The following is a 26,641-nucleotide window of genomic DNA, read 5'->3' on the forward strand; positions in this document are numbered from 1 at the left end:
TGCCAAAATGAGGAACCACTAACATAAAAAATATAGAGAAAAAGTTAACTTTTTGTTTCCATCTAGTGATGGTTAGAGATTTTTACAGCCCAGGTCTGGTAGGCCTGAGAGCTATGATCTGCTTGGGGTGAACATCAGCAGTAACCATGTATGTTGGAGAGAGAAAAAATTCTGTCTCTGGATATGTATATATATAAAAGAGAAAGTATGACATATATGCATAATCCCTTCGAAAGTCACCATAGACAGTTAACTATAAGGCAGTGATAATTATGTAGAGGACAGCCTCTCTGCTATACAGTACAAACTTGTCAATATTTCAAAATTTCACAAAAATATTCTTTTCCTGACAATATGGGCCGTGTGTCTGATGAAAATTGAAAAAAGAATTTACCAGCTAGGGTCAGATTCTGTAATTCCTTATTAAGGGAGATTCATTTACTGTATTTCAGCATTTTTCAAACCTGGCAATTTTAAGACGCGTGGACCTCAGCTTCCAGAATTCTCCAGCCAGCTTGAAATACATAAAATTCATAGATAAAATTCCGAAGCATGCTGTATGTAACCGGGAATTGTGGGCATTGAAATGGACTCATCTTAAAGTTTTCAAGTTTGAAAAACACTACTTTACTTTTATATAAAAGTAAACACCAGTTAACTCCTTTATTTTTTCTGCTGTGCTATGTTTCTAACTTGCATTTTAATGCTAATATTATTTTAACTATGCTCCCATTTTATTTTTATATATTTTTAAATTATTTAAAATTAAATTATTTTAAATTATTTAAAAAATAAAATTTAAAATTATTTCTAATGTCACACTTTTATTTTGAATTTTACTGTTGTTAGCTATCTTAGATACAGTTACAGAAAGATAAGAGTACATGTATAAAGCTGAATAACAAACTGCATAAGGAATAACAACACTAAAAAACTTTTTTTCAGTTGAAGAACTGTGCATTATCAACAATTGCATCCAATTTTATGGGCAGGAAAATGACTATAGTTTTATTCTAAAGATTCTGTTGAATATTTTAAAACCAAATATACACCCTAGCAGATTGCCTTTAAACTTTGTTCGTACTTATATTTATTGAAAATGACCCTGAGCATTTCTCTGATCTGAATTAAACTTCTTCCTTTTCAGTCATCTTGTTTGGATATTTTATTCTAATAATTATGTTCATTGCTGGTGTGTTGTGGCCCTTGGCTACAATAAAAATTGACCAGCTGATTAAAAAGCAACACTTCAGCATGATAAGCACTTTCCAGTCAGAAAATGATAGTAGTATTTATTCTGGAATATCAGCAAGACATCCTTCATATTTTTTGATAGTTCTGAGAAAACAGACTCTTCCTTCCAAATAATCATGACAAATCAGAAGTACAGTATACAGCTGATGACTGTAGCCTGTGAATAAAATTCCAGTAAAATGAAAAAACACAACAGCTAAAGTTTAGGAGACAAAGCACTATATTTCCTTATAAAGGGGGACAAAGGGTTGATGGACTCAACTTCTGCAGGTGTGCATCTGTTTCTTACGAATAACCAAGAGGTCCCAGGAATTATCTTCATGGTGCTGGCAAAGCAAGAGATGGAAAGAGAAATGCACATAAATAGGAATAAATTAAAATCAATTTGAATATTCATTTGAGAAGAACAAATATATAATATGGAACAGGAATTCATAACAGGTAGGTTGATCATTCATGGTCTTTCTCATACATTTAAACCATGACTGTAGTTACGTTTCACCCTGCATAGGTTTCTAATTTACATAGATCTGTTACTTTTCTGGAAAAAATATATCTGTTTTTAAATGTGTTTAGTGGTCTGTTGAAGGAACAACAGAACTTTGTTTTTAAAAAATAGACTAGCCCACTCTGCATAAAAAAAAAGTTTATTTAAAGCATAAAAGAGAACTGCATACTACCAGTTATTTGTTACCAGTTTGGTCAAAAATCACTGATTTTCTGATAAGGGTTTTACTTGCTAGTTAATAGTTTCATTACCTTCTGCAGCTGGTGGGCAATTTTGCTTGCTACACAGACCTTCTACACCCCATTCTGGTTGCTGTGAACTGCGGGGTCAAATCTGGGTTTCATGGTCAGTCAGGACCTTTTTGTTTTAGAGTTTAATGGCAGTTGTAGGTAATGAGCATTGTTGTTATGGGTGAGCCAGTCCCAATAGTGCACACATTCTCCATGGTCATTCACCAACTCTGCTGGAGATGTGGAGAGAGATCTAAAGTAAAACCTCACATCTCCTTCATCCACTGGGCTGATGCTTACATCCAGCTGACCCCTCTAAAACATTTTTATTTCATGCACAGGTTCTGATTAAACTTTTCCATGCAGATGTAAATACTGTATAATTCTGGAGAGTGTATATTGTCTCTGATGTATTGACTGGCATATCTAGAATGATGGTTAAACCCTTTCACCCAATCCATTCTACATTAAAATTACAGTTAGTGGGGTTTTCTTCTTCTTCTGTTGGCAAGTGACTCTTAAGTGTGAGAGGAAATGAAATTTGTGGAGAATTCACAAATCGTTGACCTTAAATTGTAAGCATAGAACCATTCACATGCTTCATTATTGAGACTCTCTAAAATTTGGTCATAGGGGCAGCACAATCAGACGTGGTATTCATCAGGTTCTGACCAGTTCTGAAGAACCGGTAGTGGAAATTTTGAGTAGTTCAGAGAACTGGCAAATCCCACCTCTGAGTGGAGATTTTACAGTATCCTTCCCCTGCCACGCCCATCAAGCCACGCCCACAGAACTGGTAGTAAACAAAATTGAATCCCACCACTGAACACAATGCATGTATCAACATTATTTTCTGCTATCTATAGCAGGAGTCCCCAACCCCCAGGCCATGGCCCACTACTGGTACATAAGCCATTTGGTACTGGGCCACAGAAGCAGTAGGCAAGCACACGGCACAGGTGCGTGCTCCATTTGCGTGAGCGGTGAGCATGCATGCCCACCACTCACGTAAATGGAGTTCTGTGTGCGCACATGCTTGAAGGTTGCTCACATGGAACTATTTCCCCCTCCCCCACCAGTCTGCAAAGCTGGAAAGATTGGGGAACTATGATCTATAGCAGAGGTCTCCAAACTTGGCTACTTTAAGACTTGTGGACTTCAACTCCCAGAATTCTCCAGCCAGCATATAGATCAGGGGTCCACAAACTTGGTCACTTTAAGTCCACAAGTCTTAAAATGACCAAGTTTGTGGACCCCTGATCTATAGGACAGGAAGAATGTACATGAAAGCAGATATGAGGTAGGCTCCTGAGGTCTCAAATCTTAGGTTAGCAAATTGAGAACAGGGAGAAGAACTTATGTTGTTATGCCACAGTCATTGGGATTCTACAGAACCCTCTCCTGTCCAGGAACATCACAGATCCCAATTGCCAGTATTAACTGTAGCATCCTTGCTACAGGTTGAGCCCATTCAATAATATTTTTAATGGACCTTTGATGCACAGTGGACTGTTATTCTTCATGTCTCGTTAATTTTTTTTTAGAATTATTCCAGAGTCAATTATTCTGCCTTTAGGCCACAAAAATGCAACAAACCAACGTAACATAAAAACAAAAGGCACATAGTCATGCCACAATGCAAATCCTGCCTTTGTGTATCCCAACATCTGACATGGCTCATGTTTTGTCTCTTGCCCTCTTCCATCCACTGTGGACACAGATACTTCAGTGTCTCTTGGGACTTATTAGATTATTTTCAGGTCTACCTCAATACTCAAGGCTTTCTACAAACATGGGAAGTTTCTGACTCACTTCTGCAAAGAAAAGAGGCCAGAAGATGGAGCCAGAGACAATATTCCTTCTGGTCTAATTCAAACGGAAACTGAAAAACAGTAAGAGATTATGGCTTTTCCATGTTCAGATTCTGGCCTTCTCTGCTAGACTGGATAAAATTGTTCTTAATAATGCAAAGCCAGAGAAGTCAAAGTTAAGCTGAACCATAACTCACTAAAATTTAGCTCCAGAATTTCTTTTCGGTACCAAGATTTGGATCTGGATTGTGCAATACAATAAGTGTGAGTATACCTCTGAGCATCGATAACATTCCTTTCTTTGAACACTTATATATCAGCCACTCCAGGATATTTGGAATTGTGGCCTGAGTTTCTACTTCAGGGTAATTACTTCAACACCTGGTAAGTATACAATCCCCCTTCTAATCATGACTTAAGAACTGTCTCTTTTATAAAGCAATTGTAGACATATCAGAATTTTCTAAGAAGACATATGTGATTAGGAAGGCGATCAATCATTTATATTGAGCCAGTTTCTATTAGTGAGAATAGAGGCAAGCTTTTAGATTTACACTGTGCTCTTCACTAGACCTAATTAATCAGGGCCAGTTCTTTAGTTGACAGTCAATAATTTGCCCCTTCTAAGTAGAACAAGTCTTTTAAAAAAGAAACAAAGTGTTTTCTCTCAGTAGTGGAAGACAATGTTATTGTAACTCTCCACAGTATCTAAGGAATCTTGAAACCAGATTGTCATCAGAAAACAGATGTGTAACTGGCTAGCCTTAATTCATTAATTCCTTATCAAATGTCCACATTCTAGACCACTTCTTTTCTCTGGGTCATGTTTCTTACACATATAGTTTACTATTAGCACCACCTCTTGGTAGTTATTAAACATTATGCTATGTCTTTCAAGTCTCTTAAGCGTTGTTCACTTTACTGTAAAGTACCTGAGGGAAGACTGAAAGCTGATGAAGCATTAATAGCTTTGGCAAGAGAATGTTTAGTAACCAGCTGAAGACAGAGGTATACTGTTTACATTGCCTATATCAGAATGCAGAGGGAAAGCCCAATTAGCTAACCCAATCATTCCTTCTTTAAGGCTACATGGTCTACTGTGTCTTCTATATTGCCTTACTCTGAAAAAGATAAGGAAGCCAATACCATAAAGGATTTCGGATCCTATTGCATACTGCAAAGGAATGATCATACTACATATTACAAATATGGACCTATATTTATTATGTGCTTTATATTTATAAATTATGACCCACTGGGAAGGGAGGTTGAAATTCAAGTGATGCCACAATGTAACTTATGAAAGAATCATACTCAGTGATTGAATACATGCTCTGCATCTAGAAAATCAGGAGTGGGATTCTACAGGTTTGCACCTTTTCTCTAGAACCGGTTGTTAACATTCTAAGCAGTTCGGAGAACCAGTTGTTAGAAGAAATTACTGGCCTAATCCTGTAAGGAAGGCAGGAAGGAAACATTCTGGTGTTGCTTACAGAAACTGCCTCTCCATTAATCCTTATTACATTCTTGGCAGGACTAGACTTCCTGTCTCTGGAACTTCTCTGGAGGTATTTTTTCCTCCTTTGCTGGCTCTTTGCTTATGGCAAGTGACCATTCAAAGCTACAATGGCACTGAAAAAAGTGACTTATGACCATTTTTCACACTTATGACTGTTGCAGCATCCCCACAGTCATGAGAGGCCAGGTGAGGAGATGCGTGCCTCAATGTGAGTGATGTTGAGTTGGCTATGCCCAGCCAGTCACATGACCACCAAGCCACACCCACTAACTAAACCACACCCACAGAACCAGTTGTTACAAAAATTGAACCCTACCCCTGTAGAAAATCCAAATTCAGACATTATCTTAACTAAACAGAGCTAGAAAATTCTGTATAACCACAACCAGAGAATATATTGTATGCACTATAATGCATATATTGTATACAATATATTGGTCTAATTGGGTTAGGGGTGTTGTTATATAATAATCATTTCCAGGGAGTAAAGGAGTATATTTTACTTCTGCCTCTACCCATATTGAGGTCCTGATTTTAGGACAGCAGTGATAGTTACTGTAATCAGTGATGGGATTCAAATTTTTTTTACTACCAGTTCTTTGGGCATGGCTTGGTGGCCATGGTTTGGTTGCCGTGGCAGGAGAAGGATACTGTAAAATCTCCATTCCCTCCCCACTCTTGGGGGAAGGTTACTGCAAAATCCCATTCCCTCCCCACCCCACTAACTACTTTCCAGCTCGGTTCTCCTGTGCAGGGCAACAAAAGAAGACCCAGCCAATCAGCCGGGGGTTCGGGAGGCAGAGGATAGATGGGGGCGGGGTCAGTCAGAGGTGGCATTTGCTGGTTCTCTGAACTACTCAAATTTTCCACTACCGATTCTCAGAATCCACTGAATACCACATTGTAATGAAATGTGAAGTTTGGGTCTGAAAAAAAAACTATTGGATCCATGAAACTGTTCAATGGAAAACTCTAGAGCTTCAAAGAGATAAATGGAAATTGATTGAGAGCATGGAAAGCAGCTTGTAAAGGAGAATCACTCAGAGTGAGATGATCAAAGCTAAAGCATAGCACTATAAGCATTGCTTTCCTTATTTTCCTTACCTTTCTCATTCTTCTAGATCATAGGCAGGCATGAGATAGTTCCTTGGGACAATCCCCACGATGTTGTTCAGCTCTCCGACCCACCAACCATACATGTTATATTCCTGAAAGAAAGTACCAGCAGCATTCATGAAATAATGAAATATAGGGGCTTGATGGGATAGGGCTAAGATTTCTGTTTTTGGCGCAGATCATTTTATGCATGCTTCTTTTTTAAGTATGCCAAAATATTATCCATTTCTATATATATTGTCTAAATATAGGGACATCTTATAGTGTTGTCAGGTGTATTGCTACATAAATATTGTCATTATTACTACTGCTGTTTAGTTACTTCGTCTTCTTTCTCTCCAGAGAGCAGAAACTACTATAAACATGGATGAGCCAGATATACTTTGCTTTTCTTCTTTTTCTAATATCCAGAATTATTCCCCTTCCATGCTAATCTTTCCATTCCAATTGCAAATAAACAAGGTGAAGACTTAGTGAAAAAGTCACTTGGGAATAATATATTTGAGGAAATATAAATTGAAATTAAATGGGATGTGGTAGGATCCAGAACTATTTGACATCTTTATATATGCAATTTTTATACATGTTTTCCATGTGTACTTAAGTAGATTAACAACAATAGACAGTTTATGCAATATAGCAATGGATTATCAAAGACATGGAAGGTGGACTTGTAGCTGTCTAGAATGCTGCTGAAGTATAATCCTGAGCATCCCTCTCCATTTCGCTGTATTAACTGGGACTGCTGGGAGCAATAATTTAGTAACATCTGAAGGGCCACAGATTCTTCACATCTGCCACAGGACTTTGAATCCTCTTCCGTCCTTTGCTAGTCTATTGTGAAATATACTACACTGCATCCTTTTTTTCATTTTAAATAGAATTTTGGATTTTGGTTGGGTTAGATAATAGTCTTAATCTTTAAGCGATGAAGCAATTGTGTGTGTGTCTGTTCGTCTGTCTGTCCACCACAGACATATGTATACATATGTGTGTATATAGTATATAGAGAGATGGGGGAGGGGGAGCTAGGATTATTAAAAGTGAAAGGAAATAAGTCCCTTGGTTTCAGGCAGAATTTTCTCCCAGTGTAACTTAAAGACATCAGAGGTTGCCATTAACCTTCTAGGTCAGGGGTGGGCAAACTTTTTGGCTCGGGGGCCGCATTGACTTTTAAAATTTGACAGACGGGCCGGGTCAGCACAAGATTTTCTGGGAATCGCCCCCCACCCTTCCCCCTTCTCCTCCTTCCCCTCCCCTCGGAGGCCCCCTGAGTCAGGAGTTGCTACCGGCGCGGCTCCGCGCTCCAGTCCGCGTTGCCTCGGGAAGGAAAGGCAAAAGGAAGAGCCGCGGCGGTGCTTTGCAACGGGAGCAGCGGCACCGGAGGCTCAGGCTCAGCGGCTCCTGGTTTTGCCTTTTCCTTTCCAAGGCAACGCGGGACTGGAGCCGCACGGAGCTGTGCCAGCGGTAGCAACTCCTGACAGCCCCAGCTGGACACCTGAGCGGAGCCCGGGCGAAACTGCCTGTTGCTACTGCTGGAGCACCGCCGGGTCGCCTCCTCCAAGCAGCCCGCCCGCCTGCCGGGCTTCCCCTCTGCCGCGGCTCGGGGCCAGGCGCGAGCGCCCGCGAGTTAAAAGGAAGCCGAAAGTTGCTGGGAAGTTGCTCGGGTGCTGGGAGCAGGCTTTTAAAGTGCCGCCCGAGCAAAGTTTAAGCAGCCCGCCCGCCCGCCGGGTGGAACCCTTCCCGCTCCTCGGCAGGAATACGCTCCAGCCTCCAAACTTTGCCTTTGCAAAGCCCTGGAAAATGGAGCAACTTCCCAGCAACTTTCGGCTTCATTTTAACTCGTGGGCGCTCACGCCTGGCAGAGGGGAAGCCCGGAGCCTCCTCAAGCAGCCTGCCTGCCCGCCCGCCTGGCTTCCCTTCCGCCGCACGGCTCGGGGCCAGGCGCAGCGCCCGCAAGTTAAAAGGAAGCCGAAAGTTGCTGGGAAGTTGCTCGGGTGCTGGGAGCAGGCTTTTAAAGTGCCACCCGAGCAAAGTTTAAGCAGCCCGCCCCGCCCACCGGGCAGAACCCTTCCCGCTCCTTGGCGGGAAGACGCTCCAGCCTGCAAACTTTGCCTTTGCAAAGCCCTGGAAAACGGAGCAACTTCCCAGCAACTTTCAGCCGTTTTAACTCGTGGGTGCTCGCGCCTGGCGGAGGGGAAGCCCGGAGCCTCCTCCAAGCAGCCTGCCCGCCCGCCCACCGGGCTTCCCTTCCGCCGCGCGGCTCGGGCCAGGCGTGAGCGCCCGCGAGTTAAAAGGAAGCCAAAAGTTGCTGGGAAGTTGCTCGGGTGCTGGGAGCAGGCTTTTAAAGTGCTGCCCGAGCAGGACCGCCGAGCCGGGAAACGGGGCATCAAGGCAGGGCAAAGCTCCACCAGCAGCGGCCTAGCTTTAGGTGGCTCCAAGCAGCCCGCCCGCCCGCGGGTGGAACCCTTCCCGCTCCTCGGCGGGAAGACGCTCCAGCCTGCAAGCTTTGCCTTTGCAAAGTTTAAGCCTGGAAGCCCCGGAAAAAAAGGGGGATCGGCGGGGACTCACCTTCGGAGAGGTCGCACTCAAAGGTGATTTCGAACTCCCAGCCAAGGCCTTTGCAAATTTCTTTTCTTTCCTACCCTAGATCGCTCCGCACTGTTTTGCAGCTTTGGGGGCCACGCGGCACAGGGCAATTACGCCACGGCCAGCGATTTTTTTTCAGGGGCGGGCCGGATTGGACAGACCAATGGCAGCAATTTTTTTTCAGGGGCGGGCAGATTGGACAGACCAACGGGCCGGATGTGGCCCGCGGGCCGTAGTTGCCCACCCCTGTTCTAGGTGCAAAACAGTATTCTAGCACCAGTCTACCTTTTCAAAAAATCAGCAATTCAGCAGTACCAAATTGGCAGTCTGCAGCAGGAGTGGGATTCTATCGGTTCTGCCTGGCTCTATAGAACCGGGAGCTCTGAAGAGCAGCAGACACAGAACCGGTTCTGTCTCTGCTGCTGTTTGGCCCACCCGCCTGCCTGGGCTCTTACCTGACCTTTATTTCCTGCTTTTTCAACCTCAGCTTCTTTGCGCGGCACAGCTGAGGTTGAAAAAGCAATAAAAAGTGCCTTTTCAAATGCTGTGCACCTGCGCACAGTGCTTATCAGCTGTCCGGGCGGCACAGCTTTAGGTGTATTACATGCATGCACAGCGTGCATCTGGTGCACATGTGCACAAAACGCGCATTCACGTGCAAAACTTAATCACCAAACCGGTAGTAACACTGGTTGAATCCAACCCCTGGTCTGCAGTGATCTTGCTTCCTCTTCTTGGAGCTTCCTAATCATGGTAAACTAGAAAGATTGCCAACAGGACTTATGGCTTCATCAACAAATCAAGATCTGCTGTAATCTATTCTGGAATGGAGAGTAGTACCCATTGCAATAATTCTTCAGGGTCATCATTTTCTCTGTAAACTTCAACGTTCTGGTCAGGTGGGTTTTGATGAATGTAGAACAGATCCAGGAGTTGTCTTTTCAAACTTCCATTCCTCATCCCTGCCTCCTTTGGCACTTGATATACCCATTTCTGCCCTTTGGTGCTTGTGTCTCAAAATCACAGAACTGGAAGGGATCTTTTAGGTCCCTGAGGCCACCCCTGCTTAGTGCAGGAATCCAAATTAAAGCATTTCAAACAGATGGCTGTCTAGTCTCTCTTGAACACATCCAGTGAAACAGCTGCCTGGATAAATGGCTCTGCTACAGTTAACATTTTTTTTCTAACATTCAATCAGAATTTGATTGAACACCATTGATTCCATGTCCTGCACTCTGGAACAAGGGTGCAGGAAATGTAACAATGTTACCTGAGAGTACCATTATATCCCTTCCTCAATCACATTTTCTCCAAGCTAAACAAGTCTAGTCCCTTCATTGTCTTTTTATAGATCTCATTTCTAGAATCTAGACCCATCTGGCCTTATTAGTTGGTCATTCTAATCAGCCAATGGACAGCAGATCTATATTTAATTCACTTTTGTCATTTAATTTGTATTAACCACAGTATTGGAGAATTAGTTTATACATGAGTTTAATTATCATAGCTTCCCCCAAAATTATTAAGAACCATAGCCTCGTGCTATACATGTTGCGTTGATATCTTTGGGGAAAAAAACTAAAATGAATGGGAAAAGTCATATATCAAAGGGTAGTTTGGATTGTATATTGCTTTTACTGCCAGAACTCACTCAGAGGCTTACTGGAGAATGATTTTTCTAGGGCTTTCTCCTCAGGTCTGAAATAAACTAGCCAATGATATTTTAACAATTTTTTAGTGCCTTTGAGGCAGCATTGCTTTCTGGCAACTGTCTGGACTCATCCTACAGTTTTCTTGGAAAGATTTTCAAAAATGGTTTGCCATTGCCTGTTTCCTAGAGCTGAGAGAGGATGACTGGCTGAAAGTCATCTAGCTGCTATGGACCAAAGGATTAAAAGTCATGGTCTCCTGGTTTCTAGCCTGGTGTCTTAACCATTAGACCAAACTGGCTTTTAGGTTATGATTTATACAACAGCAAACATAAATGCCTTCAAAGGGAATATAACAGGAGTGATATTACCAGAATTAGTTTTAGCCATGGTCTCCAGCCCAAGTCCATTTATATGTATTCAATTTTATACATTAGATTCAGAAACATATATTTGGAAATTTTCATTTTAGAAAAAAAAAAGGAGGGGGGGAGACAGAAAATTCCTCAAATAATAAAAGAGCAAAATGGAATAAGTTTACATTAGCATCAGATGTATACTTAGATCAGATTACTGCAAGTCAAAATGTCCTTTATGGATAAATTTTTCTGCACGCAGAAAGTAAAGCATGTTAGCGAGAACAGTGTAAACCAGACTTCACCTTGATATACTAGTTTTCTATGAGAAAGAAACTTTTCAGAAATGAGGCCATACTTTCCTCCACCTGCAGACTAAGAGAACAGAACGTAAAATTATATATATTGTTTTATGGCCAAAGTCCCAAATAGAGAAGTACTCTATTTGGGATAGCCCTTTCGTTTGTGGAATTTTTACCACTGGATTTCTTCCTGCCTGTGAGAATATATTTCTAAAAATTGCTGGTTAATAGTGAAATTATGTTGCTCTGCAGTTTGCTCCTTGAATAGATACAATGATATTTGACATTATAGTCAATATGAGAGTTCCTCTGAGCACGTTCAGAGGTTTTCCTCTTCAGATACATCTCCCTCATATACGTAGTACAAATGAAACACTGAAAGAAAAGATTTTTTTCACACAAGTTTTATTTCAGCAGTCATTGGCATAAACATTATGGGTTGTTTCTAGGCATCTATGTTTGTCATTTGTTGATTCATAACATGGCAACTAACTTAGCAAATGAGATACACACATCTTTCCTCTCACCTGATGTCCTTTCAAGCATGATGCTTTTCAGCTAAGTCTATTCACACATTCTACACCAGTCACCAGACTTTAATCATGAACCAACCCATGCATGTGTAAGTGAAGCCCAAGACTGGAGGAAGTCACAGAGAAAAGCACTATATGGCTGGATGGGAAAGCAAAGATTAAGACCCAATCCATTTTCCATACATTGCTTTGGCCTGAGCATCGTGAGGTATTTTAAAACAATTTCAGCTTTGATGGATTGCTGGGGAGCTGGCGATAGCTCATAATCAAGAAAGGAAGAATGGAATGCAAATGAGCACAAGCCGAGAACCATTGGCACTGGGCGCTTTATTTCCCTGCACTGTGCCAAAAAGAATTAAAACAACATTAAACTCCCAGCAATAATGTTTAAGCTCTCGTTTCCAAGTGCCAAATTGCACCGCTCTGGATCATACAGATGTTCGTTAATTATGCTAATTTTTATTAAACTATTAAAATGGAGGAAGTTGCACTGGCAGAGCCCCGGCCCGAGGTGAACCCTGTCTTGCGTCTGGAGGTGCTTATTTGCCAGCTCCCCTTAATAAGCTGCTGATGCTGGAGGTTTGTGCTTTGCTTAGCGAGGGGAAAATTTTTGTGTGTGGGGGAGATGGAGAGGATTACTTCTTCAGCAGAAAACTGTCAAGGCAAAGTCTAACACTGTTAGCGAGATCAGGATGCACTAGCAATCTGTTGTGTCCTTACCATAAGGGGCAGATGAGGCAATGTTCTGGAATGCTCCAATTCAAGGAACTCTATGGAAGCCAGGTCTGTTGGCCTCCTCTTGTGAAATCTGGTGCCTCATGGAGTGTTGATCAGGGCTGCTAAAATTACCTCTGCCTTCTTCTAAGTCAGGCAGCACGACCACTGCCTTTCTCTGGCAACTGGCCACCCATATTAACTTAAGACAGCTGTGGTGGAGGTGGCCAATTTTCACTTGTAGCAAATGTAGCTCAGGGAAATCAAATTCTCCATCCTCTCAATGTGGCTTTAATAGTGCATCAACATCAAAACAGAGTATTGAAAAATCATCTCCGTCTCTCATAGAGCTGGTTAACTCATCTGGCAGGAAGAATAGAAAGCAGCAAAATATTGAGAAGCAGTATCAAATGCCTTGTTCAGTTTTTTACATTTACATTTTGCAGTATGTTCCATGAATGGTATTATATTCATGACATTATAAAAATTATAACAGCAGCTGAGTGCTGCTCAGAGTGCTGTATTAGATTGTTTTTAAAGGAAGGCTCAGAATGAATATTACCCCTGCATCCTTATGAGGAATTGTAACCCCAATAGTTGCATGAAGTTTCAGCTCTTTTGTTAATTTTGAAAGTCCTTGCTGTAGGAAATTCAACAACAACGAGCAGACATATTGTTGTGTAGATCCTCCCTTCTTTTTGTAATCACTTGAAAAAGCATTTCAGTGGGAAAGATCCTATAACTTTAATGTGTTAATTGTTCTGAATGGTGATACATTCTGAAATGAAGAACAATGGGCTTTGGGAAGTGTATAACAGAATTCTTGCTCACATCCTTTCCTTGAGTCAGTAAATCTTGATCAAAAGACTTGACTCCCAGATTTATTTTTAGGAAAGGAGAGAAAAAACTTAACTTTGAAGCCATTACATAAATTTGCAAATTGCATAATCAAAGTGAAGGATAAGGGAAAATGTTATATTTTGACTCGGAGATAGGACTACATGCATTTTCATCTATCCTGAGTATATGAACCAAAAGAAGAATGAAAGAGCATATTAGCAGTGAACATTCAATTATCTTAAGATAAGCATGGCCCTGAGGTGATACACCCTCCAATTTAAAATACCCCCCACATTATTTTATACAGGAGTTCCACATGTGCAGAATTGGAAGAATTTATGTTGGTGGGACCATCAACAAAATGACATCTAGAACTATAAGAAAAAGCATAGGATATATGATCTAAAGTAGAAGATAATTGAGAAACATCATGGATAAAATGTCCTGGCTACCCGTATCTTACAGCCTGCCCTGTTACTATTTTATTGCTTTTCTACTGCATCCTGGGTGTCCTTTGCATATCTCCCGTCTCAATGTCTGGACTCTCTCTTCCATGCCAGGAGCAAATGCCTTAGCAAGCAGGTAGCAGCAGGGGGTTGAGGGAGTGAGACTAGGAGGAAACAGCAGGCAGCTCTCATAAGCTGGAAAAGAGAATGAAGACACCTGCTACAAAACTGCTTGCCTTTAATTTCTGTCTGCCCCCATCCCCACTGTTTCCCTATTTGTGAAACGTTCTGCATGATAGCTCAGCAACTACCCAGATGACCACTGAGATGTCCTTAAAGGGCAGGATAGATGCATTTTCAGAACTGCAGGCATACTTAGCTTCTATATAAATAAAGCAGGTGCCAGGGCTCAAGTGTAAACTATCCCCGATTGACTGGGAAGCCTCTCTCTATACACACAGCTGCAACTGTCTGTTGCAATAATTCAATGGTCATGGGAACTCTGCTAATCTCCCTATACTCAGTCAGACCATGGATCTATCTATTCCATTGCTGTGCATTCTCAGTGGCAAATAGACCTTTCCAGCAAGACTTCTTCTCTAGACTGCTTCCTGATAGGAAAACTCAGGTTCTTACGATTTTCTACTGAGCTAACTTTCTGTAAACCTGTGGTTGGTTAGGACTACTTCAGACATTGGACACAGGCAAAGGAAAGCATTATTTGAAGCAATGCTTTAAGAATGATTGATGATAAATGGTTGTATTATACGCTTTGCACAGCACTCTTACAACAGCTTCTAAGTCTCACAACTGGAAAGAACATTGTTTATCCTCTATTTTTTTCTAATGCAATTTCTTTGGAAGAATGCTATAGAGTTTCATATCAATAGCAGGTAGAATTAAAACAAATGGTAAATGGATTTAGTGCTAAAAGTGGACAAGCCAATTATCAGTTAGATTCACACAACATGTTTAACATTATTATTGAAGGAATCCATTTTGTGCAAAATGCACTTGGCAATAAGCTAACCAAATGGCCTTGGCTTACATGATACACTGAGCCATGAATAAGTTTAGATAGTTGTGTGAACACAGTTCTAGAGTTTAATTGATCCAGAGAAGTATGTTATGCCATCTTGAATGCTGTCTAGGTTGGGCTACAGGCCAACAATGTGACTACAGCCATTTTCTGTCACCTTTTATGCCTCACTATTTGTAATATTCTTATTTCCCCTATCTTCCACCATCTCCATATTTTCAATGGTATGTCTAACAAACCTGGAAACATAAAAGCAAAAAGAAGACAATTAAAGGCGGAAGTTGGACCATTGCAGACAAGATTCTTAAGTCCAGGGAAGGGAATCCCATGAGAATGAAACTCAAAGTAACTCCACCTTAATCATGGAGAATATCGGTTGATCTGAAACATCGCTTGGGCAGACTTTTAAGATTCTGTTACATTACTCTACTAGCAATAAAGATGTTTCCATAAACCCAAGCAGTTCTGGTTTCTTCTTCCTAATCTCACAGACCTTGACAATAACTATGCAGCATGCTAAAAGAGATACTTGTTGCCAGAACAAGGGCTTGCAGAGAGGCGCTAAATTACGCTGTGGTGGTGAATTGGCTGTCTTCCATATAATATATGATTGGATTGGTTACCTGACTATAATCAGGTATGCTACTTCCTATAATCTTGAATATGTTTTTTTTAAAGATATAGTCATCATAGAAATGTCTGCCTAAGAGTTGGGTGGAAGAATTTGAATTGTATGATTCTTACAGGTATGATAACAAACAAAAAGAAAATTATTTACAGCACTTCAAGTTTGCTGAGAGATACTGCAAAATTGTTGCTGATAAAAACGTACAATCAAGGAGTAGGAAATGTGGCTAGAATAGAAAATAGTAATCAAACATCCAAAAGAATGTTTGGGGGAAAAAATGCAAAGGTTAAGTGGAATTTCACAAATGCCCAGAATCAATGCTCTTTAAAAAAAACATTATTCCCAAGATAAGTAGGGACTGATCCTGTGAAAATTCAAAAATAGATTTTATTGCTCTGCAAGCTATAGAATTTCTATTAAAAAAGCAAACAACAAAAAATAAAAAAAATCAGCAAGCTCCTTTCTCTATCTTGCATTAAAATTAATCACATGACCTCCTGATGTCATCACATTGCATGATTCATTTTTGCTGATAATGTGATAATGTGAAAGAAACTTACAATGCAATATCAACAGATCAGTTACATTTTATGATACATTTAAGAAGAAGAGAAGAATTCAGCAAAGTGTACTCTGTGGATTAGCAGCTCTCTATTCCAGTGCCTGATTCTGACTTCTGTTTTAAGGGAAAGTAGCACTGCATATGATCAAATTTATTCTTTCTTTAGATAGTTTGCATATTCTGTAACTGAACCTTGGCATTAAAAGTAGGTCCTGAGACTGATTCGACCTAATTCCCAATTAATTCAGGAGAGAGATCACAAATTTATGAGCCTTTGCCTTTTCTCTGTAGTAGTTCTCTGTAGTGTTATATTCTGTTTTTTTTTTTTTTTTGGGGGAATAAAAAGGAGTTGGCTCCACAGCCCATCTTGCCAATGCTGAGCTAGCACTATTTGCTCTTCAGCTCTACTTTAGCTCTAGTTACAGTCCAGCCTTCTCATAAACAACCCCAATCCTTCTTTGGTGATGCAGTTAATCAGCTGCAGTCACTCACAGAAGATCAATGGTGGGATGACGGATGTCTGAGGAGAAAAGCCAAAATCAATCACTGGCTTATCGGTATATGATTGCTTGGACCCATTATTAGCGCTCGAGTGTCATACATTATTGTTAGTAAAATGGAGTCCTCTAATTCATAGGTGAGCAGTGACATGCATTATTGGAAGGTTATGTGACATAGGAGGGTTTTATATTGCGTCGCTGCAAACATCTGTTTACCTCAAAAATTGGCCCATGGCCATAAAGCCAACTCAGAATAAAATTTAGGGCTTCTTATTGGAAACAAAGAAACCTGAGCATGTTTACTAATTTTTATAAATTAAAGAAAGGTGGATGCCAAGATCTGATTGTCTTTCTAGAACCTTCAATAACTGCTCCACTTTTCTTGGACATTTCCACAACAGTCACATTTTTCAATAGGGGCTTCACAAGAAAACTTCACAAGTGCCTGTATTATAATCTTGCAATATTTCTCAATATCTCAATAGCCCACTAAGATTGTAATGTCATTTTCTCGTATAGAAAGCTATAACATGATGCCAAAAAGCTTAATTCTTTCCCATTGAAATCTGTTATCTTTAATCATAGAGTAGGTATGCTCAAAACAGATTTTGTAATGGATCTTGAAAAAGTCACATGGAAATAGTAGAGGAACTCAAAGTCTGGATCTAATCTAAGTTTTTATCAGCAACAATTTTTCAGTATCTGTCACCAAACTTGAAGTGCTGTAAATAATTTTCTTTTTGTTCGTTATCATACCTGTAAGAATTGTACAATTCCAAAGACCTCTACTTCTTAAATAATCTTTCCTTCTACTAGGGCAAATTACCTACTTGCAGCAAATTACTGTATGGCATTGACGTAACCTGACAGCTTTTTTTTTTTTGAGGGGGGGCAAGACCTTATCATGTTATCTTCATTTCATCTCCAACCATTCTTGAAGCAATCTAAAGTCATCCTTAATTGCCTTGATATTAAAGTAATATTTTCTTCCTTAAGTAAGTAATAGCAAGTTTGCTGCAGGAGCAATCTTATGGGCTCCACCATTTATTCATATAGTAGTTAGATTCTACTAGACTTCTAATGGGTAGAAGCAGCCCAGCACCTATTAGTCACCTTGATATGACCATGCTCATATCCCTCTGTTTCTTGTGCTGTCTTTCAAGGATATTCTAATTTGGGCAATGGAAAGATCTGCTTCTTTCAAACTGGGCTCTTCTCTTGAATTTTCCACGTCTTAAGTTGATACTCAGCTTAAAAATCTGGGGCAGTTTAAACAACAATAGATCATTTACAAGTTTTGTTTTGTTTTTGAGTTGGGGAGGATTCTTATACAGTGAAACAGGATAGAGTGAGAGGCTGTTCTTTCTGTATTGCTTGATGCCTAGTGTTCAGGCTGCTTCTGAATGTGGGTTTAACACATTTCTGAAAAAGTACTAAATCCATATTCCAAAACAACCAAACTGATATCAAACTTGCAGAAAACATTAGAACAAAATGTCAGAAAATCTGTCAGCCTGCTCCCCAATCCCAGATCACAATAGAGAGAGTGAGTGGTAGATGTTTTCCTGATAGTTGATGATATCTGGTGGAATAAAGTGAAAATAAAGGGAAACAAGGTCTATTGCCTTGGGCATGAGGTCGGATTAGAAGACTCGAAGGTCTCTTTTCTGCCCTAAGATTAGTGTTTATCAATTACTGCATTATGAACAAATCCTATAGATAATTGTTTACTAGCTTAGTAACTTGTTAAATTTACATAGAAATAATTTCACCATTGGGTCCTCTCACTTAATGAAGAACATTTTTGAATTAGATGCTTCAGGAGTTTGCTCAAAATCTAGCGCTCTTCATCAATGATTTCCTGATTCTAGATTGATCAAAGATCAAAACTGAACATTGATGAGAAAAAGCTATGAGACACAAAGTACATAGAATTAGGTTACATATTTTATATTTACACAGATATTTGCCAAAGAACACAAAAAACATGCTATACAATAATTATCATTATCAAATAAGGCTCCAAAGCTGCAGAAAGAGGACTTGGGAAGTACACATAGACCTGGAGTGATTCACATCTATTTTAAATAAAGAAGAATAGATGATACAAATGGAAAAAGATAGATGTCTCAGAAGACTAACTCTAATATGATTCGTGTTAACTTTATAGAATAGTAAACTGGTATGAAACTAAAGAGAAATAAATGATATTTAGGAAGGAAATAAGAGTAACCACAACATAAAATGAACTAGAGGATGGGAGATACTCTGGCTTCACAAACAAAATATATGAACAAAATTTCAGAATTGTGACTGATCATAATTGGAAAACACATCAGTTATGATATTATCTTCAAAAATGCTGAATTTTTGGCTATATTAATTCTTTATTATGGAGAATCTATAATAAATATGCATTCTCATTTAATATTATTCAGTGTTCACTTCTACTGGCTCAGCACAGATGGAGTACAGAATCCAGTTCTTGGTGTTTATTTTAAAATAAGATATAGAGAAATAGAGATGGGTTCAGCAGAGATGATATGTAGGAAAACTGAAATAAAAACCCAAGAGGAAATTAGATATGTTTTATCCTGTAGAAGAGAAAGGTTAAGGTTAGGGTTAGGGTTAGGATTAGCGTCCCTTGCCACTGAGTACAGAAGTACACTGAATATGCTTAAGTTATAGGATGATAATTCAAACTGAACACTAGGTGAAGTTAATAGTTATTAAGGATAAACATTAGAAGTATACACAAAAAACATTAGCCAAAAGGATAATGGGCTCTAGGTTAGTGTAGATAGGACATAGGATAAACAACTATCTATTGTAGCTCAGCAATTCCAGGTTTCCTGCATAGATTGAACTATCAGCCTTTCTTAGCTGTTGACTTAAAGATACATTGGACCAACTTCTATAATTTCAGATATCAAGGCATAACTTTTAATCCAACTTGATAAGAGGTATGTACTTCCTGGTCTCTAAGCCCTCTCCATCTTTGAATATACAATATTGAATGCCATAGAGTAATAGAATATTCAATGCTGTTTTTGTTTTGGCTGATATGGAAGAAAATTAATATAGGTTCTTTTTGTACTCAGGATTTGTCTAATCTTTGTAATCAGGGATTGGTTACCCTTCCAGACTGGTATTAATTTTATTAGGACATGTGAATGTTTCTCAGTCACTTATGGTAATGGAAGAACAGGGCAACTGGCCTATTTAAATCTGGTGGCTTAATACAGTAGAAAACATGTTGTGCCTGTACTTTAAAATATTTTCTTTTATTCCTGAGCTAGTTCTGACATATTGTCAACCTTAGATTTTTCTCTTCCTCAATTTTGTTTCAGCTGCTGAAGGTTCCAGTCTTGATAATTCATCTTCATTTTACTTCAGTAATACCATGTAGGAAAAAAGGAGAAGGAAATGATTCCATTTGTGCTTTGGAATCTCATGCCATTCGTTCTCAAAAACACCAATGTATCAAAAGGAGCATCCTATTTCTAAGAACCGAAAAAAGCAAAACATATGCAAGATGCTGATAAATCAAGATCCATTCCATTAAAAAAAAGGAATGATATCTGGGAGATGCTAAGTTTGATATGGATGCTCTGCATAAGACAAATAGCAGATACAAGTGCAAATATTTTTACCACATAGATGCAAAACTAAAGATGATGATTAAATGACAGAGTTATCCACAAAGATTCATTCAAAAAAAAAAAAAAAATCAATTCAAGGAAGGCTTATCTGCATGCCACCATAACGTTTAGTTTTAATCAGATACATAAACTCTCACAACTCCCAAAATATTCACCAGTCTTTCTGTTATGTCCATAAAGAGCTCTTTCAAACAGAAAACAAATATATATGTAATGCAAATTTGTAAATCTGAGATAAATCTATCATTCTAGCAGTGAACAGAAAGGTCTATTCCGATTTAAAAATTCTATGGTAGTTATTGAATGATAACGAAGAAGAAAAAATGGTTCTATACTATGCTTTTAATTTTAGTTTTAAAACTACTGTAAATAGGCTTTGGGCTTGCTTTCCCTTTTGCACTAAAGTACTGCAGAATATTTATTTATTTATTTGTATTCCATCTTTATTATTTTTGCAAATAACTCAAGGTGGCAGACATATGCAGCACAGTTTCCTATTATTTTCCCCACAAGAACAACCCTGTGAGGTGGGCTGACCTGCTGAGACAGAATGACTGGCCCAAAGTCAGGCTATTGGCTTTCATGGCAAAGATAGGACTTAAAGTCATGGTCTCCTGCTTTCTAGCATAGTGCCTTGACTATTGATGCATAGAAATCTTAATAGAGACTTCAGAATGAAAAATGATTTTATATCTGAGATATATTTGATGATTAAATTAAATCACTGTGCTAAGCCATGGTTTGTTTAATCACAGTTTATTAAATGAAATATAACTGACTGAATGCATTAAGCAATGGTTTACAAACTGCTTTAGCTGTGTGTTTGTCATTACAACATAAAGCTACAAATAAAAAACCTTGTTGTGGCTTAATGTCCTTGAGTTCTTAAGCCTTAGGGCAATATTATAAACCCAATTTATCATTAACATCTTCCTAAATTACCTAGCCGATTGTTATCCTAGGAGCCATACTTGAGATATGTGTATTAATTAAAGAAATAAGAAATTTCAGCAAGAAGACATTTTTCTTGCTAGAAGTAGCATTCTTCAAGAGCACTTGATACATTTTTTGCCCTTTTTATCTTTCAATTCTCTACTGCTTCTTTAAGTAACTCAAATGTTTCCTTGTGTAAATCAGAATTAAAATGAACCTTCCTCTCTATATCATTTCTTCACAGGATGCTCAAAACCCATAATTAGCTTTAAGAGAGAGAGGCAAAATAAGCAGTTTATTTCCAGGAGAGGTGACCTCAGAGATGGTCTTCTTACCAGGAGGCAAGGCCTTCTCAGCTGCCTGGTTTTTGCTGCTTCCATTCATTTCAGGACAGCCCTTCATTGCACCTCATTTATTAGTACAAGCAAGTATATTAATTACATTTTCCATCTCAGACATCACAACATTATGAGCTGAGTTATGTGAAAAAAGGTGAAGGCAAAGCTTCCTGTAAAATGTGGCCTGGATCGCTTTCAGCATAATCAGTCTCCTCTTTCTTCATATACCTGTTCTTGGTTAAAATTTGACCTGCTCTTCAGGCTAGTGTTTCTCAGCAACTTTAATACTTGTTGGGGGATATTCTGGGAGTTGAAGTCCACTCCTATTAAGTTGCTGAGGTTGTTTATTCTGGTCATTTAGAGCAGCAGTCCCCAACCTTTTTGGGCACCACGGACCAATTTTTCCACAGATTTGGGGGGTAGGATGTTTTCAATTTTGTTTGCTTGCCCATTGCTCAATTCCAGCTGCGCAGTCCAGTTCCTAATGGGCCATGGACAAGTACCTGTCTGGGAATTGAGGATATCTGATTTAGAGGAGCAGGGAAAATAATCTCAGGAGAGGTATATCTTATAGCTTAAACTTTTCTAATTCTTGGGTGGAGTTACGGAATGGGGAGGGGATGTGTATACTATTATTATTATTATTATTATTATTATTATTAAATGTATTGGCTGCCCATCTTACCAAAGGGTAACTCTGGGTGGCTAAAATATTAAAAAGATATATAGAAATAAAATGCAACAAAAATACAAAATACAATACATAGCCCTAGCCAAAAGATGAGGAGGAAGGTGGGATCTGTTTATTAATTTATCAAATACCCCCAGTATAATACTGGTATAGCACATATGAAACAAAAGCTAAAGTGATGAATTTTAAGTCAAAACATTGAGTTTGGGCTTCACATCTATCATTTTCAAACTTATTGTTCTTCTCAAAATTCCTAAAGCCAAAAGCATAACAAGGAAATTTCATTAAAGTATTTATGTGTGTAAAAATTGAGAATTTGCCCAATATTGCTGATGCCCTGATATACTATTAGAGCAGCATTTCCTATTTTTTCCAGCTTTGTGGACCAGCGGAAGGGATGAGAGGAGAGGGGAAGTTTCTGTGTAGGCAGTGGGTGAGTGGGTGGGAGCCCCTTTGTTTGCACAAGTGCAGCTGCTTGCGCAAGTGAAGCATTGCAGGCACACACTCACCCACTACTTCCGTGGCCCAGTTTCAAACGGGTCAGGGCCCAATAGTGGGCCATGGCCTGGCGGTTACGGACCCCTGTGTTAGAGTACAAATCAAAAAGGATTTAGTAGCACTTTTTCAGACTAATCAATTGTATTAAATAGCATATGCTTTTATGAGTCTTGATAATTCATGAAAGTTTATGCCTTTTAATACAATTAGTTACTGAAGTGCTAATAGAATCCTGCTTTTTGGCTAATGAGGACTAACATAGCTGTCTTCCTAAAGGGTTAAATCACTAGGATGTACAATGTTTTCTTTAAAACTATTCACTTTCAAGTATTTTCTTTTGTTAATCTTTCCCTTTAACTTCCACATGGAGAACTCATGAAAGAATTATAGGTTGAATAGCTTGGCTTGAAATCTGGATTTATCAACTAAATTCTTTAATTTATTCTGAAGAATGTTTTCTTTTTTAAAAAACAAACAAAAGGCAATGCAGTTTTCCCTTAATAAAATCTGGGAGAAGGCCCACATTCATGTAAGTGTGGTTGTGGTCAGCTGGCCCCATGCCTAGTTTTCCTGTCTTAAAAGGGTAGAGGTATCTGATCCTTTGGGGATCCTTCCCAATGTTATGATTCTACAGTCAAATTGTACTAATTCAGATTTATACAAAATACTTTGCAATCCTGATATTATTCGCCCCTCAAAACATCAATGACAAAGAACCTGAAATGAATTCAGAGACAATAACTATGGCTGCAGCACTTCTCCTCTTCTCCCTCCGCCCATCTCCCAGAGCCAATGGGATTGCAAAATCACATGACATAGTTATATTAATATTTATTCCATAAAAGTGTGGCTGCTTCGTACCACTCCGCTGCACTGTTCTGACCGCAGTGCCAACCCTCAGGCACCACAACACAATTTGGAAACCATGTGACGGAAATGTTTAATCTGTGCAGCCCATCTGTGCTGCGTATTTTTCCACATCTCCCCGAGAGAGGCGTCTCTGAATCTCCACACCGCCTTTAATATTCTCCTAAATCATTCCCCCCATTGCACTTTAAGGGCCATTGCTACAATTTCACAGGTTCATAGAAAGTGCACTGAGGAGGGAGGAGGATGTTCTTGGGGTGGGAAGAGAACCTGAGGTAACAGGGCATTAGTTGCTGGGATTCTTTTCATATATATTCTTGGGATAACTCTTGCTCATGTCTCATGCCATTTGGAAAAGGCGGTAGGAACTTACCCTTAATAAAGACATCAAGCTGCAGGCTGCAGGAAGGTTGTGTCAGCGCAACCTGATTGGGAATGGGGGAAAACATGATTTCCTAGGAGCCTAGCTATAATCAGCCTTCCAATTTCAGGGCATGGGGCAATGGTCTGCCCTTTGGTTTTCAGTAGGAATATCTGTGATCAACATTTTTGGCAGTTCCCACTAAGTATATGAAAAAGATGAATGTGATTTTGCCATGGGGGAGGGGTACTTTTTCCACTGCTGTCCGAGGCAGACATTTTTGGAACAATTTGCTTATATGAGCCTCATAGGCATCCATGTATCAAATGAGCACATAGGTCTTCAAAACAGCCAATTGTGTGAGACATTACAGTGTTCACTGAATTAATAAAGAAATGATTGTCTTATAGGAAACTCCTCCTGTTCCAAATCTGATCACTAAGGATAGCTAGTTATCGTACCCAATAGAACATACAAAGATTTCTGCTAGTTCTGGCACTTGAATTGAGGTGGATCTTATGGAAATTTCTAAATGTCCTTACAAGACAAGAAAAACTATCAAATCTTTTTAATGTAAAGCTCCATTATATATAGGATAAACAGAACATAAGTGCAAACGTAATAATTTCTAATCTTAATGACAAGACTGTATCCACACAATAGCCAAATCAATGACCTAAAAGGTTGACTTGACCAATAACCTTACAGATATTTGTGTAAGATCCCCAGATGCAATACCTGAACTCCTCAGAGAAATTGTAGAACCCAAATGATAATAAAAGTAATAAATTTCTATATATAGCAGCACTTACCCAATCTTTAGAAGTAGAGAGTATTGCAACATATAAAGTTTGGATATAATTATATGACATGAAATTATAGCTCTGAAAATAGACTTCTAAAAGTAAACCACTGAAATGCACAACATTCAAATAAAATAATAACTCAGCTTCTAAAATTTTGCTTTGTTGGAAAATTCCTACAACTATCAGAAGTTGTTCAGGCTTTGATGAACATTGAAAGATAAGTCCAGAAATATGGAGAAAACTGGGCAAACTACTTCTGTGAATTTTAGAAGCTGAGTGGCTCTAGTGATCATAAAGACCTCACTCCTGAGACATTGGGTAGAAGACTGACAACTGCGCAGGCAGAAATAAAGCTACAACATAAGATTTTCAGATCAAAAGTTACATCTTCAAAATACAGTATATCCAATAAAATTGAGGGAATCTGACATTATTTTCACTCTTCAAACTGATAGGAACAATTTAAATCTGACCTGTATTTATCCTTACTGCAGTCACTCACAAACACTGTCAACACAACTTGAAAGCAAATTCAGGTAAACAACAGGGAGCACAAAGAATGGCATATAACTGAGACCTTCCATGTACAGCCAGGTAATAAGAATTTCATTTGTGGCTTTGGACATTTCAAAAAAAAACATGAAGAGTTGATATTTTACTAAGAGTTCTCCTTCGGCTCAATATAGTGGTACCTTCATCTGCATTATTCAAATTGTGAAGCCATCTCTATTGAAATGGGAAGAGCATTGTGTTTCCAATTGCATTTTTTCAATAGCAGACCTCAACATGATATTAGTCTTTCATTCAAATTCCAGCCAATTCAATTTTTTGATGCTATTCCTTCAGTACTTGTCTTTCAGCTAAAAGTCCCAGATATTTTTACACATGCATATTTTGCTTGCAGGCATACTGCCTGATGACTCTCTCAATCTTATAGCAGCCTGATTGAAGTTCCAGACACACGACAAGGGGTCTGTGTAAAGATGCTTTTTGAGTAAAGATTGGGCTAATGAAATGATATATACTGATTGCTCATAAAGACACAACTGAAAAGATTTTATGACAATATGATGGCTTTTAGAATGATCCTTTTTGGAAGGATTTTCAGTTCCAAAATCCATATTGTAGTTGTTAGAAACTTGAAATAATACTTTTATTTATGATTTTTTTTAAAAATTAAATCTTACTTAATTTTAGCTTCTCAAGATTGTAACATATGACTTTCCATTTTCATCTTTGATCAGACAATGATGTCCTCATCTTTTGGTTTGATAAAGCCTAAAATTTCATCTATAAATTATTGTTGCTTACTTTGTAATTTTTGTTTGGTTTGGGTCTATTTTATGATGCTGCAAGTTAACTTTGGCAATGTCACATTGCATGACATTGGTTACCCTTTTTATTTCCATCACTGTATGTGATAAAACTGATCTAGGAGAATTTTGAATTAGACCAAATGTGAATTTTTAACAGGCATACATTTCAGGACCCTCAGAGGTGTCAGGAATGACCTGGACATGAACTTAAAATTTTAATTTATCTTTCACAGTCTTCCCGATTTTCCCATATAGTTGTCTTGCTTTGAATTTGCCCATAGCTGCAACTAATGGCTGTTAGGATCTATATGTTAGTGTGTGTATCCTGTTGTGTGTGAGAAAAAGTGTACATCGTGAAAGTATATGTGGTGAAGAAATTAATCAAGCAAGTCAAACACCAAATTTAAACAAATCAAGTATAGAGCAGTTCTAAAGAAAGCCATTGATTTTGATGAAGGTGCTAATCTTTGCCACTGAATTTGTAGAATTATCTAATCTGTGGGCTTTGAGAAACTCAGAAAATAATTAATATAAACCTAGAGTTTTCTGACTTTCTAACCTTTTTGAATTTCC

The 26,641-nt window shown here is 38.8% G+C and overlaps 1 protein-coding gene across 1 annotated transcript in view; it reads right to left on the reverse strand.

Annotated features, from left to right (window-relative positions):
• Positions 1–804: 804 nt before the first annotated feature.
• SKAP1 (src kinase associated phosphoprotein 1) overlaps positions 805–26,641 on the reverse strand; it is a 484,834-nt gene continuing 458,997 nt past the window's right edge. Inside the window, exons 11-12 of the mRNA XM_087945337.1 lie at positions 6,427–6,530; positions 805–1,580 (exon numbers count right to left, since the gene is read on the reverse strand). Of these exons, the coding sequence (XP_087801463.1) occupies positions 6,432–6,530 (99 nt within the window). The 3' untranslated portion in view covers positions 805–1,580; positions 6,427–6,431. The remainder of the gene's footprint in view (positions 1,581–6,426; positions 6,531–26,641) is intronic.

This window comes from Notechis scutatus, chromosome Z, assembly GCF_049901735.1.
Source record: "Notechis scutatus isolate UNSWTSFEM ecotype Mainland chromosome Z, rNotScu1.2, whole genome shotgun sequence".
Lineage (NCBI taxonomy): Eukaryota > Metazoa > Chordata > Lepidosauria > Squamata > Elapidae > Notechis > Notechis scutatus.